This window comes from Penicillium diatomitis, assembly GCF_028827545.1.
Source record: "Penicillium diatomitis strain IBT 30728 chromosome Unknown utg000017l_segment0_segment0, whole genome shotgun sequence".
Taxonomy (NCBI): Eukaryota; Fungi; Ascomycota; class Eurotiomycetes; order Eurotiales; family Aspergillaceae; genus Penicillium; species Penicillium diatomitis.
The window spans coordinates 414,141-428,597 of NW_026623190.1; the positions used below are offsets into that span (position 1 = coordinate 414,141).

At 50.9% G+C, this 14,457-nt stretch overlaps 4 protein-coding genes across 4 annotated transcripts; 2 read left to right on the forward strand and 2 right to left on the reverse strand.

The window, feature by feature from the left end:
- Positions 1–842: 842 nt before the first annotated feature.
- On the reverse strand, positions 843–2,595 carry nap1 (histone chaperone NAP1; the record flags this gene model as incomplete). The annotated part of the gene is made up of 6 exons (XM_056939079.1): positions 843–893; positions 1,019–1,356; positions 1,511–2,110; positions 2,155–2,223; positions 2,342–2,421; positions 2,549–2,595. The coding sequence occupies 6 exons, from the start codon at positions 2,593–2,595 to the stop codon at positions 843–845; spliced, it is 1,185 nt and encodes a 394-aa protein (XP_056785801.1).
- Positions 2,596–5,327: 2,732 nt separating this feature from the next.
- On the forward strand, positions 5,328–10,539 carry N7539_009485 (uncharacterized protein; the record flags this gene model as incomplete). Its single annotated transcript, XM_056939080.1, has 21 exons — positions 5,328–5,425; positions 5,483–5,522; positions 5,588–6,118; positions 6,174–6,515; positions 6,581–6,715; positions 6,783–6,849; positions 6,918–7,049; positions 7,106–7,455; positions 7,513–7,658; positions 7,716–7,823; positions 7,881–8,193; positions 8,252–8,405; positions 8,473–8,805; positions 8,866–8,948; positions 9,007–9,138; positions 9,216–9,448; positions 9,516–9,639; positions 9,715–9,760; positions 9,816–9,966; positions 10,038–10,186; positions 10,253–10,539. 21 exons carry the CDS (start codon positions 5,328–5,330, stop codon positions 10,537–10,539), a joined length of 3,954 nt encoding a protein of 1,317 aa, XP_056785802.1.
- A 378-nt stretch (positions 10,540–10,917) lies between these two features.
- Positions 10,918–11,182, reverse strand: N7539_009486 (uncharacterized protein; the record flags this gene model as incomplete). The annotated part of the gene is made up of 2 exons (XM_056939081.1): positions 10,918–10,983; positions 11,087–11,182. The coding sequence occupies 2 exons, from the start codon at positions 11,180–11,182 to the stop codon at positions 10,918–10,920; spliced, it is 162 nt and encodes a 53-aa protein (XP_056785803.1).
- A 768-nt stretch (positions 11,183–11,950) lies between these two features.
- N7539_009487 (CDC2/CDK family serine/threonine-protein kinase) lies at positions 11,951–14,123 on the forward strand (the record flags this gene model as incomplete). The annotated part of the gene is made up of 8 exons (XM_056939082.1): positions 11,951–12,060; positions 12,124–12,205; positions 12,264–12,360; positions 12,426–12,580; positions 12,636–12,663; positions 12,750–12,963; positions 13,047–13,241; positions 13,340–14,123. The coding sequence occupies 8 exons, from the start codon at positions 11,951–11,953 to the stop codon at positions 14,121–14,123; spliced, it is 1,665 nt and encodes a 554-aa protein (XP_056785804.1).
- Between the last annotated feature and the right edge of the window lie 334 nt (positions 14,124–14,457).

Below are 14,457 nucleotides of genomic sequence, written 5' to 3' on the forward strand. Positions count from 1 at the left end.
GCACAGGAGCATGTACGCTCTTCCTCTGGAAATGAAGATGTAGGCTTAGATACGCAGTGCTCATGAGAGCTAGAGGATGATACACTTGACCATTAAAAGATCAATTTGAGAATCAGATATCCCTTTAGTCGGAAAAATCAGTGACCTCCCAGCCGCCGCGGTGTAGAGTGGAGCCACGTAGATCTAGGTAGATAGAGAGAGGGTCGTGGGCCACCCGAGTGCTCAGCGGACTAGAGGCGAGATCACTTCATCAGGGTGGACAATTATTGTGAATCAGGAAAGGTATTTTGGAAGCCAAGTTAACGGTACATAGGGTTGAACGGATGGAGTATGGTGAAAAGGATCATAAGGGACAAGGCAAACACGCCTTTTAGCTTGGGAAGGGCCAAGAAGCCGTGACCGGAGCGAAAACGAAAGTGATTCATAGCAGGGCCGGAGGTTGTCCGCTACAAACTGGGGCTATGCCTCCATAAAAGAGCCAGTGCCAGCCACCACGGGTGATGATGGGTAGTGAGAGAGATAAGTGAGGTGAGCTCAGAATGGACGTTCAGGGCGTCCGGTCATTCTCTATATTAGATGTGGATTACGCACCGTTTTATGTCGATTCATTGGATTATTAGGTAGACAAACTTCAAAATTTCATGGAGCGCAGAATGCAGCGGGTAAAGGCATCAGGAGGAAGAGGAATGAAAGGGGGAAAGGAAATATAGCAATAGTGAACATCAACAACACAAGAGAGAATTTCCATGAAACATGTCAGTGAGCTGCTCCGCTTAATGGCGAGCCACTTTTAGGGGTGGAATAAAAGACGAGGAGAAAACGGATGTCGTGGAGCGGAGAGTCTAGTTTTGCTTGCACTCGGCGGCCTCCTTCTTGGGCTTGGAGGTACCGTCCTGGAAAGGTGGAGATAGAGGTTAGAACGATGGTGTCGTGAAAAGAGAAGCGGAATAAAGGGGAGGTAGCAGCAAGAAGATCAGGTGCACAACCCGATCTTCAGACGCAAAGATGAGTAGCTTACCTCCTCATCCGAGTCATCATCAATGTCCCGGTCTGAACCACGCTCCTCGTCGTCCTCATCCTCATCCTCCTCATCCTCATCCTCATCGTCAAAGTCCTCGGGGTCAAGGTCCTCGCCCAGCTCCTCGAACTGGAGGGCCTCACCGGTGAACCAGTCAATCGCACGAGGAATGAGCTTCTCCTTGATATCCTCACCCAGCTGGTAGTCCAGCTCCAGACGCTCCTCGATGTCGCTGGCGACAGACTCGTCATCATCAACAGGGGGCTGGGGTGGTGAGAAGAAGTTGAAGAAGGATTCGGTGGGCACGCTGATCTTGACAATGCGGGTCTGCTTGGTGTCTGTGGAAGAAGAAGAAAGACGGTTAGTCGGGGGGACACCAAAGTGACACCAACAGAGGAAGCGGGGTTGCGTGAGTCGTGAGAGTCGATGAGAGGCAACGGGCCAAAAGACAATCAGACGCAGAGGCAGGTTCACGGAAGGTGCTGCACTCACTCTTGTTGCGTTGCTTCTTGCTCTCCAGACGCATAGTCAGATCCTTGTCATCCTTCCAGTCAATCTTGGAGCCCTCGGCGTGGTCGTAGATGAAGTCACCACCGTAGCCGTTCTCGTCCTTGTAGTAGTAGGTCTTGGTGATGGTCTTGTTGGTGAAGAACTCGTTCTCGGCGAACTCGAAGATCAGGCGGAATCCAGGTCGGTCGAGGTATTCCATGCGAATGTCGGTGAGCGACTTGAGGGCCTCCTCATCACGCTCAGTGATCATCTCGGCGAGCGAGATCTGGTTCTTCATGGCAGACAACCAGAACTCGGGGATACCGGCTGCGGACGAAGTCTCCTCCTTGGTCTCCTCCTCCTGGGTCTCCTCCTCCTCCTCGTCCTCCTCCTCATCCTCCTTACCAGCCTCAACCTCCTGCTCGGTGGGCTCGACACCGCCGTTCACGATCGTGGCACGGCGCTCGTACAGAGGGGTGAACTTGGCAAAGTACTTCTTCTCGAGTTCCAATACCTCCTCCTGGAACTGCGCCTCCAACTTGGCGTGCTCCTTCTGAATACCCTTCAGGCCGGCGACTCGGCGGCGGACCACAGGGGGAGGGACTCGATGTAGCCGGACGAGCGACCGACGAGTTGGCCGAGCTTACCCTGAATCATGTTGATCAAAGCAGGGTTACGGGCGAAGAGAGAAGCGGCAGCGGCGCTGTCCATGGGCTCTGTTCAGAAACAGCGGTCAGCATGCAGAACTCTTTTCGAACGGAACCTGGGGAGGGGGCGGAGCCTCTGGGGCGCTCGTCTTTTCCCCCATCAATATTTTTAGATGCAGTCACCTACCTTCCTTGATGCTGGAAACGCCCGGCTGCTGAGCGTGGGAGGAGATGGGGGCATTGTTGGCCGGGGTGTTCTGTGGGGTTCTGGATGAAATTTCGGAGGGTCAGTTGGGTGCATTTGTTGACTTTTGGGGGGGCAGAGGAACCTCTCCGCCGATAAGCAGCCGACAGGACTAGCAAAGAAAAAAAATGTAGTCCACGATGCACTTACGGGGCGACCGGGAAATCGGCCTTTTTATTCCTGATTGGCTCCGACATGATGATGGATGATGGCGAGCGAGACGGGGTGGGAAAGGATCTGAGAAAGGGTAGAGGGGGGGGGGGGAAAGGAAAGGAGGTTGAGAAGGGAAAGATTGGAGAAGGGCAGGGAGGGGAAGAATTTGATATCGACAGAGCGAGAGAGGGGGGCAACCTCAGGCGGAGAGAGAGGGTGTTATGTTAGCGTGTGGCCGTGTAGTAGTTAGTGTACCCGGCAGAGGCAAAGAGTGGTAAGGTAGCTGTGGCAGTTCGGGAACGAGGGCCTTTTAGGTGGGAATCTTCAAGCCATGCTGGGAAAAGGGCCATTTTTTTTCTCTCTTTTCTTCTGGAATTTTTAGGGTGGGATTCGCTGCTGTGAGCCTTGAGCGCCCGTGGTCGGAGAAGCCTGGGCGTTGAGGCAGCTGTTGCGCTCCCAACAAAGTTCTGGAACCTTTTTGGGGTGTTCCCTTTCGAGTCATCGCGGACACGGCGGGTAGACAAGTCCTACGAGTACAGAGTCTGCGGAGGCGACGGACTACGGAGGATCGATTGCAGTACACTCATACACTATACTGAACATGGGATTTACAAATATGTGGTCACAATGGAACAGCGAGAACTGACATTTCTCCTGAGGCTTCTACGGTAAGTTGGTCTCTGCAGGATTGATTGCATAGACTTCTTAAGTGGGCTGTATCGCAATACAATCATCGTCGTGCGGTCTAGGTAACTTGCAAGATATTCAGAGGTGCTTCGCACTTTTGTTGTCGATCGATGAAATATGACTTTGACTGGACTCTTGTCTATGCTTCTTTGGCATATGGAATGGACGACCCGTGCCTATCATGTTCACATGTTGGAACTTCTACCACAGGAGGGTGGTCTGGTGGTGACTGTCAGCTCAACACGCTTCGGAACATCATTTGGCCTGCAAAGAGTGGGACTGGAACGCGATCGAGAAGGCTGTGCAGATGGGAAGTCGAGAAATACCCCTCGATTCACGCGATCGACATTATCTTCAGAATTGCACAGATCCAGTGATGTTGTTAGGTTGTTATCACGCCCGCCAAATGAATCGTAATATGACAGGTACAACCTTGCGCGTGCACTGAACGATGGACAGTCATCATCACAAGTATGACGTGAAGTGGAGATAAGAGCCATTTAACTTGAAGACCGTCCTGTACCATTGTGCTCCATTTCCTAGGCGAGAGCCCAGGAGATATGGACGAAAAGGCGACACCTTATGCGCGGACAAAGATGGCTTTCAATGACTATAAATGATGAAGGACCCGACTCGAACGGCATACCTGCCTATTTGGGTCAAAAGGGTAGGCGTTCCACCACGGACAAACATTCGACGGACGTGGTCGACTGACAGACCATCCATCCCGTCTGGACGGATCTGTTGGTGAACCAAGATTTCAGGCTCGGCTCTTCGAAGATCCAGGCCGAGTGTCTGACGCAGTGCAAGGCCTCCGATGCAGACAGGCCCAATTTGGCACGTTTTAATTATAGAAATCTGTCTGGAGTCTGGACTTTGGATTCCCGTCTGGAGCACGGCGAGCTCGGATGTGTCGACCTTTTCGGGTCCTTTTGTTCTTCCTGCAGTAGGGCCGGTTCTTGAATCCAGCATTGACGTGACATCCTATTCCATGTTGGGTAGATAGTATCTGGCTACTCACCTATGGCCGATGCACGAGAATGGAATGTCCTTTGGGAACGGTGTGCTAGGTAGGTTAATGACATATAATCGAGGATATCCATGTACCTTATCACTCATCGATGAAAGATCGTAGTAGATGGTGTGGAGGAACTCTACATGGTTCCTACCAAGGTATATATATATATACGTGTCCGGGGCAGCGGGTTCCCACGTCTACCTCCCTTTCAACTACCTACATTGGAGCACCCTCACAGTTTCAAGCTGGAGGTGCTTCATCTATCTTCGACTATGCAAGTTACCATCAATATTCGAAGCCCGTAAATATATCTTATTGAAGATAAAGGCGGGAAAGTACATCTTGAACTGTGTCGCAATCAGAGAATGAACAGGCTACAGTGAGCACATATCATGACAGTGAAACGAGAAATTCATCTCGTATTTCGTAACAGTCAAGCTCGATCTGATAGTGGCCACACTGCGACTATCCATGCATTTAACTGTAGGAAGAATTCGGCAACTTATAATTGGGACAATCGGGTCACAAACGTCGAGATTTCGATGACTGTTGGCAAATCGCGCATTGAGTAGCAGAGTCCTGGAGGTCTCCCGTGCGCGGCCCAGAGATTCACGAATGAACCGACCAGTTGCACGTGTTCGAGAACTTCGATTCAAACGGGACCGGACCAGGCCTGCAACACACCTCGTGACCTCAGGCCTACCCAGAGCCACAAACCCTCGGTGATCTCAGAGCTTGACCCAATCAATCTTCGGTGCCGGTCACATGGAGATAAGCAACCCGCATATCGCGGACAGCCTGCCCTCCGCTCCAGCCCGGATCTACGTTGGACTGGAAACCAGCTAATCCAATCTTGACGGAATTGTTCGCTGCTGCAATCGCTCACGCTCTTTCTTCGATGCGACCAGGCGCATGAGTATAGGGCTACCGTCAAGCCGCATGATATACTGTCGCAGAAATTAGCCCGTCCTCGGCTTACTCCGAGTCCTTTCGTTTTCCGCCACACGCGAGCTAGTGCGGCCGCGAAACGACGAACCCGGTCCTTTCGCGACCGAAGCCGAAGATACAGCCATGATCAACCGTCCACCGTCCCCGACGGGGACAGGTCCCATGGACCTTTCGGTCTCGATGTCTCGACCGAGTCGCCGCAGAGACTCGCTTCGAAGCAGGTTCGTTGGCTTCTTTCTCGAAGCCGAGCCGTGCGCAATTGGCTGACTGATCCGCAGCGTGAGCGTAGTGTCTGACGTAGAGATGGCTCGCAATGAGGTACGTTGATCGCTCAGCGCAAAGAATTCCCTGTGCATCAATCCCGACTGACACGAGGAGATCAGGTTTTCGACGGACCCATCTCAGAGAGTATTCCGTCAAGCGTCGTTTCCTTCTCTCATCGTCGCAAGCGCGCCGACTCCAATGTGAGCTTCACATACTTTCAAGACGAGGAAGATTTCGCCGAGTGGTCCAACGAAGACGCAGTCGACGTCGAGAGCGACGGGGAGGAACAGTCAGTCGACGGTCTGAATGGCGCGGATCTCGAGTCTCACCGGAGCTCCTTCGCCTCGAAGCGACTATCGCGAGATTCGGTGGAGCGTCCTTTGCTCTCGCGATTTCTGTCCGCAAGCTCATATGGCCGCGATAGACGGACAGGTGGTCGACTGAACCAAAAGGTCTATATTGCGTCGGAAGATCTGACGGCTGTCTTTGCGGGATTTTCGACCAGTGCGATGGGATATGCAATCTATTTGATGTTGTGCCTCGTCACAGGTGGACTAGGCTATTTGGTGTTCCGATGGCTTCCTCGTTGGCGCGTCAAGCTCGTTGGGAAGTCGATGCCACTAGGCAAATGCCAATGGGTCGCGATCGAGGTGAGAAGATTCGCCTGAAGCTGTTTCAACCGTGACAAAGCTGACAAGCGAACAGGACCAATGGAACCAATTCATGGTCCAAAGAATCGACAGGCAAGAATACGGCCGGCCATTGTCGACAGTCTTCGTTGATCCGTCCGGACATGTCTTCGACGAAGATAGAGACCCAAACATGGAATACCTCCGATTTCTCGATTACAGACATATGCGTTTTTGCTATCATCCTACAGAAGACAAGTTTGATCTGATCAGCGGCTGGAAAGACCCATCATGGATTAATGCAAAGGCTATGCGAGCAGGTCTGGATGCTGAGGATCGTGACAGCAGGGAGCAGGTCTTTGGTCAGAACGTCATTGATATACAACAGAAAACGGTCCCTCAGCTCCTGGTCGATGAGGTTCGTACACTAGCTCTGACTAATCACAGGTGTACTAAGTAGCAGTGCTGACGTGACTTCACCAGGCATTCCATCCTTTCTATATGTTCCAAGTGGCCAGTCTCGTCCTTTGGTCTATGGACGAATACTACTATTATGCCATCTGCATCTTCCTCATCTCGGTCTTCAGTATCGCGACGACCGTGTTGGAGACGAGATCTGTATGTATACACTCTGTCTGCGCCTTGATGGATTTGAAGAATTCCGACATGCTGACCTCTAAACTAGACTATGCGTCGTCTACGAGAGATCTCACTATTCGACTGCGATGTGCGTGTTTTGAGGAATGGATTCTGTAGGTCTTGATCGCGCAACATGCACAAAGTACGGCAATTCGAGACTGATCATTGAACTTGAAAACAGGGAGATCGGTCTCTTCGCAAGATCTTGTCCCCGGCGACGTCTTTGAATTCTCAGATCCTTCGTTGAACCAAGTGCCCTGCGATTGTATACTTCTGTCTGGTGACTGTATTGTAAATGAAAGCATGCTTACAGGTCAGACTCCTTTCTTCATACCTCTCTTTATCTTGTCCCGAACTAATTCCGAATAGGCGAATCTGTACCTGTATCGAAGATACCTCTGACCGACGACGCTTTGACCTACCTTGATCTTAGTGCACCCTCAATTCACCCAGAAGTTGCCAAGCATTTCCTCTTCAGTGGGACTAAGGTTATTCGAGCGCGGCGTCCGCAGAATACGGAAGACGATGAGGCTGTCGCCTTGGCCATCGTAATGAGAACTGGATTCTTGACCACCAAGGGTGCTCTTGTTCGCTCCATGCTCTTTCCCAAGCCGTCGGGTTTCAAATTCTACCGAGACTCGTTCCGATACATTGCGGTGATGGGCATTGTCGCTCTGCTTGGTTTCGTCGCGTCTTTTATCAACTTTGTCCGACTTGGCGTAAGTTTTTGGCCACCCAAAATGAACCTCATGGGCATGGAACTAACTCCGTTGCAGCTTGCCTGGCATCTGATCATCGTTCGTGCACTTGACTTGATCACAATCGTCGTTCCGCCTGCCCTGCCAGCGACACTCACCATTGGTACCAACTTTGCACTATCTCGGCTGAAGAAGCAATCGATCTTCTGTATCAGCCCACAAAAGTGAGTCAACTCTAACCATTCAGGATATTGGCCGAGTCTAACTTTGTGCCACTGCAGGGTCAATGTTGGTGGTAAGCTGGACGTTGTCTGTTTCGATAAAACAGGTACTCTCACGGAAGATGGTCTGGACGTGCTTGGTGCGCGCGCGGTCGGTGAGAACAAGAGGTGTGTTCCCACTCGGTCATAACACTTACGTTTCGAGCTTTGACTAATTGCGCTTAGATTCTCCGACTTGCTCTCTGAAACATCAGCGGGAGTGCTGCTCCCCCCACCAAACCGGGACTCTCCATTTGATCTCGAGAAGCAGCGCAAAATTGTGTATACTATGGCCACATGTCACTCTCTGCGAGTCGTTGATGGCGAGCTGCTGGGTGACCCCCTGGACGTGAAGATGTTCCAATTCACTGGATGGACCTACGAAGAGGGCGGTGGTCATGCGTCGGAGCAGACGAGCCCCAAGTTCGACAATATCACACCATCGGTCGCAAAGCCTCCGGTTACCCACGGTGGCAATCTGCAATCAAACGGGGCAAATGTAAGTTCAGTCACGGTTGATATTGTTCAGATATTGTGCTGATCAATCGTATGAAAAGGCTACTGTCGAGCTTGGTGTTTTGCGAAGCTTTGAATTTGTCTCACAATTGCGTCGTGCGAGTGTGGTTGTGAGACAATTTGGAGATAACGGCGTCAATATATTTGTGAAAGGTGCACCTGAGAGCATCAGGGACATCTGTATACCTGAGTCTCGTACGTGACATTTCCTATTCTCACGCTTGACAGAACACAAGTAAACTGACTCATTGACACGCTACAGTTCCCGCCGATTATGAGGAACTGCTGAGCCACTACACGCACAAGGGTTATCGAGTCATTGCCTGTGCGACCAGATATGAGCGCAAACTTAGCTGGATGAAAGTGCAGAAGTTGACACGCACGGAAGCCGAGAGTAATTTGGAATTTGCAGGCTTCATCATCTTCGAGAACAAGCTGAAGAGCACCACCACTGATGTGATCGCTGAATTAAATCAAGCAAACATTCGAAACGTTATGTGCACGGGTGATAATATTCTGACCGCAATCAGCGTTGCGCGAGAATGCAAGATGATTGGGGCTGATGAGCAGTGCTACATTCCTCATTTGATCGATGGTCAGTCAAGCTATCCCTGAAGTGTGGGTGTCGAGGATGATGCTTACTGGCAGGCTCTAGAACCGGGACTTGAAACGAAAACATCGATTATCTGGGAAAGCGTGGATGACCCCGATCTCAGACTTGATTCGCGAACACTTCTGGTATGTCTTTCTATACTCTGCAATACTCGATGATACAGAAAGCTAACATCACGATTAGCCTGCCCTGGACTCCGAAACGGACGTTTCAATTCCTGCCAATTCGCTGAAGGATCAGAAGTATTGCGTTGGTGTGACGGGAGATGTCTTCCGGTGGATGGTCGACTATGGCAACGAGGACGTCCTGAACAGGGTAAGCCCTTCTCTTTCGCTTCTGGTCTCTTTTAGATGAGGACCGTCCACTAATAAAGCCCTGCCTTAAACATATAGATGCTTGTTATCGGCAAAGTCTTTGCGCGAATGTCACCCGACGAAAAGCATGAGCTGGTCGAGAAGCTTCAGTCAATCGATTACTGCTGCGGTTTCTGTGGAGACGGCGCGAATGATTGCGGTGCATTGAAGGCTGCCGATGTGGGAATATCCCTGTCTGACGCCGAAGCGTCCGTGGCTGCGCCTTTCACAAGCCGGCAATTTGACATTTCTTGTGTGCCTAAAATGATTCGGTAAGTTTATCGGGTGGTTGCGTTGGTATCGTTCTTGCGAGCACAAACTAATAGAGGGGGAAAACAGCGAGGGACGTGCGGCTCTTGTGACCAGCTTCTGCTGCTTCAAGTTTATGAGCTTGTATTCCGCGATTCAATTCTCTACCGTCAGCTTCCTATACACATCAGGTTCCAATCTTGGCGATTTCCAGGTACGTTCCGAGATTGCGATGTTTCCCAGTATTGATTGGTTAAGTTTCGCATACTGACTGTTCTTGGGATTGAAGTTCCTCTTCATTGATCTTGCATTGATCATGCCAATTGCTATCTTCAGTATGTTATGCGTCTGTTTCCGAACCCTTTGCTATACAAGCTAACCCCACCGCAGTGGGATGGACCGGACCGTACCCTATTCTCTCACGCAAACGGCCTACGGCCGATCTTGTCTCTCGGAAAGTCTTGACGCCTTTGCTGGGACAAATCATCATGGTAGTCCTTGGCCAGCTGGTCATTTTTAAGACGGTTCAGATGCAGCCATGGTAAGTCACCTGGAAAGAACCCAATCTATTGGAGCTGAGTCACTCGCTGATCATCTTCTTTAAACTTCTAGGTATCTCCCTCCTCAGCTTGACGTCGACAAAAGCAACATCCAGAACTCGGAGAACACGTCATTATTCTTGTTCTCTTGTTTCCAGTACATTTTCACCAGCGTTGTGCTCAGTGTTGGTCCACCGTTCCGGCAACCCATGACCAAGAATAGTGAGTGATCCCTTCTTGATCTATGCCATTCGCCGTGTCATCCGTAAACTAACTTGCCTGTCACAGTTCCCTATCTGTGTACCATTATCATTGCCCTTGCAGTTGCGGCTTACATGCTCTTCCGTCCATCGGAGTGGGTGCGGGACGTGATGGAGCTCACGTTCTTGTCCGACGGCTTCCGTGGCTGGATCGTGGCGTCGGCAATTACCTTGTTTGCGATTGCATGGACGTCCGAGGCTACTTTCTTCCCTCGGTTGGCTCGTATTATCGGTCACCTTCGAGCTCGTCTCCAGCCCAATTACCAGAAAAAGCGCCGCCAGTACAAGGTTCTCCTTGAGCAAATGCGGGCTTGATTTGCGAAAAACAAAAAGCAAGAGCAAAAGCGAGAAGTCGGATACCTTTATTGTACTTGTATGTGACAGACAAAACGAAGATGCATTTGAGATAGAGCGTTGCTTTCCTGCCTTGCTATTTGGAATTATATAGCACTGTGATCAATTGAATTTGGCATTTCGCATTTCAATCGACACTGGAGCAAAAACAGTCCAGCGAGACGCATCCCGACAACCCCAGTAAGGACGAAAAGATAAGCCGCATAGCAGTGCCGCGTATTCGAGTCTCGAAAGGTCGACTTTCATTGAGTAGTGCACATGGTATTTATTGTAAACAGGAAAGGGTAAAAGGTACGGCGACGTAGGAGGTCCAACAACAATTTTGTGAATCTCAATGGTCTAATGGTCCCATGGGTGCTTCCAGCCCAGCAAAGCGGGACCGTCCTTCTTCGCCCGGTACATGAGCTATGGAGGTGAAATGCAAGGTCAGTGAACTGTTCATTTCGAGACAATGACCAATTTTTCAAGCAGCAAATTGGTAGAGGGGCGGAGACGGAGGGACTCATACGAAGAACCACATGCTTGCGCCCAGAGCCGTGGCCGTGAAGCGGTAGAGTGGCCGGACCGGGTGGATGTGAATGGGGTGGCTTCCTTTGCCTGCCATGACTGCGGACGGGCGAGGGTCAGTATGATTTCGTTATAGATGGCCTTTCTATTTTTCCGGAGATACGACCACCTGCGAGATGTACTCACTGTGTGTGTTTGTCGTGCGAAAAGGAAGTGCTCTTCTCAATCTGCGCGAGGAATAATGTGACCAAAGCGGGTTATCGGGGACGGAGGTTCGTCTCCTTTGGTATCACGTGATCAGTGACGGCACGCGCCGGTTTGCATTTCCGACTTGGGGATGCGGCGGACTTTTTTTTGGGGATGATAACTAATTCTTGTTTATTGTTTACACTTGTTGCCTTATTTTGGATGTTCATTTGTGATTGTCGTTGAGACCTGCACAATTGGATTCTAGGCACCAGTGCTTCGATCTCAAGGTCTAGGCACCGAACTGTTCGATAACACCAGAGGAGTGAGCTGCCTGCCGAGGCCCTTGGCTGAGCAGGTGGACAAGCAAGCCCGCGGTGAAGCCCTACCGCAATGTGAACGCGCGCGATCCAATTCTTTCTCGCTTGACTTCTTAACCTATCTGATTCTTGGATTCTGCTGAGTTCACAAAGTCGCTATCCGCACCTCTGCTTCAAGTCTCCACGCGATCGTTCACGACTTCATTGTACGGACCGCCGCTGTCGGATTGATTCCGGTTTCGCTGCATCTTGAACAGCCTGTCAAGTCAAGGGAGCAAGGCTCTACTGGCTTCAGCTCGGCGCTCCAGGTCGCATACGAACGCTCAGAACTATCAGGAATAATTTGCCCAAGAAAGAAGATGTCGATCATCTCCCTTGAGCGGACTGACCAGGGTGAGCCCCGGTTCCCTGGTTGTTCGAACATTCGCGACTTTGAGTTCATTGGCAAGCTTGGTGAGGGAACATTTGGGTATGTCATCAGGAGTTGATGGTTGCTTGTACAGGAGCAATGTGATTGACGGGCAACTTGCAGTGAGGTCTATAAAGCTCGATCAAAGAAAGACAATACCATTGTCGCCCTGAAGAAAATTCTCATGCATCATGAGAAAGAAGGGGTAGGTGATTCGAACTCGAATTATTTCGCAGGATAGTTGGGGCTGAATTTTGTTATAGTTCCCAATCACCGCCATCCGTGAGATCAAGCTTCTCAAGGCCCTCTCGCATCCTAATATCCTTCAACTCAAGGAAATGTCAGTTGAACGAAGCAAAGGTGAGACATTCAAGCTGTTGTTGGTGATATGTGAGAGTCCTGGGAATATCTAACGAGTCGTCTAGGCGAGGGACGAAAGAAGCCCAGCATGTACATGGTGACTCCGTACATGGAGCACGATCTTTCAGGACTGTTGGAGAACCCTGCTGTTCATTTCACCGAGCCGCAGATAAAGTGTTATCTTTACCAATTACTGGAAGGCCTCCGGTATCTGCATGCGGTATGCCTAAGCGCATTTAATTCCAACAATAGACTTACAAGCTGACCGACAACAGAACCAAATTCTTCATCGTGACATGAAAGGTGAGTGACGCTAAACCGCGCATTAAGAATCCCCATAGATAGAGAGAGAGAGAGAAGCAAGCCAAATGACTAACAAGATGGAACAGCCGCCAATCTCCTGATTAGCAATGGAGGCATCCTTCAGATCGCCGACTTTGGCCTGGCTCGACCTTTCGATGAGCCTCCGCCACAAGCTGGAAAGGGCGGTGGCGAGGCTCGACGGGAGTACACTGCCCTGGTTGTCACACGATGGTATCGTCCGCCTGAGCTGCTGTTGCAGCTTCGCAAATATACATCGGCCATTGATCTGTGGGGAGTTGGGTAAGTCCGTCACATTGCTATGCTGGATTCTTCACACATTCTCTGTGGTCTGTGGAAAAAAGAATGTCTAATAAACGTCACAGGTGTGTCTTTGGTGAAATGTTCAAAGGCAAGCCCATTCTCTGTGGCAGCAGCGACTTGAATCAGGCCCAGCAGATCTTCTCCTTGGTCGGTACGCCCACTGAAGAGAACATGCCTGGATGGAGCTCCCTGCCAGGATGCGAGGGCGTCAAGAGCTTCGGTCACAAACCGGGCAATCTCGCTCAGGTGTTCAAAGAGTAAGTGATCACTCAACCTACATAGACATAAAGCCTCGCACGCTCTATTGGAACGTCTTCATCTACCAAAGCAAGACAAAACTAACACGCACGAACAGTCAAAGTCCCTTGGCCATCTCGCTCCTCAAAGAACTTCTCAGACTGGACTGGCGCAAACGAATCAACGCCATCGACGCCCTCAAACACCCTTACTTCACATCTCCTCCTCTTCCCGCCAAACCAGGCGAAATCCCTCACTACCAAGACTCCCACGAGCTCGATCGCAAAAAGTTCCGCGACCAGAGAGCGCCTCTACCCCCAGCCCCAGCAATGGGTTCAACAGACCCCACGACGAACGGAGGATGGACCGGTCCAGGCTCCAGACCCGATTCCCGCAACAGCAACACGAACAGCAACCACAGTCATGCTCACGGGCCTCCTCGCATTCCCAGCGCTGCGCGCGGTGGTCGATCCAACGGACCTCCCGGCATGCACAATAATCGTCGCGGACCATTCCCTCCCCAGCGCGACGTCGGACTTCCACCTCGTCCGCCGCTGCCTGCAGGCGGTGTTCCCCCTCCTCCGTGGGAAGAACCGCAAAGTGGTCGTTCTGACGGGCGAGACGATCAAAGACGTGATCGGTTCCCTCCGAGTCACCAGGGCCCAAGTCACGGCCGGCCAGGCGGTGGAAGAATCCCGCAAGGTGCAGGCGGCGGCAGTCACAACCTTGACTCTTACGTCCCTAGTTACGGGGGCAACCCGCACGACCGAGATCGAGATCGTAGTCGCGACGCGGGTGACTACAGCTCAGATTGGAGATCCGGAGGACGACGTGATTATCGTCGAGACCAGCCCCGTAGAAGGAGTCGGAGCCCCGGGTACAGAGATCCAGCGCGCGGTTGAAAAAAAAAATCAGGGCTCTAGAAGTGTTGTGACTTGAGAAACAGGTTGTTTCGAAGATGGAAGAAATTATCAGGCTGGCTCATGATAAATCTTTCACAGAAACTACTTCTTTTTTTCTTTATCGAATTGACAAATCTCACACTTTTGATATTTGGTCTTCTTTTGGAAAGTGAACATCACATCAGTGGTACGTACTTAAGTCTCCAATCGCATGTGAAGAAAAAGAGGTAGCTAGTTCACTTGATGGACGAGGGCGTAGGGTAAGTAGATTTCTCAAAAGAAGGGGGAAAAAAAGCATCGAAGAAAGGACAAATCACAAAGCCATGACCTAGTA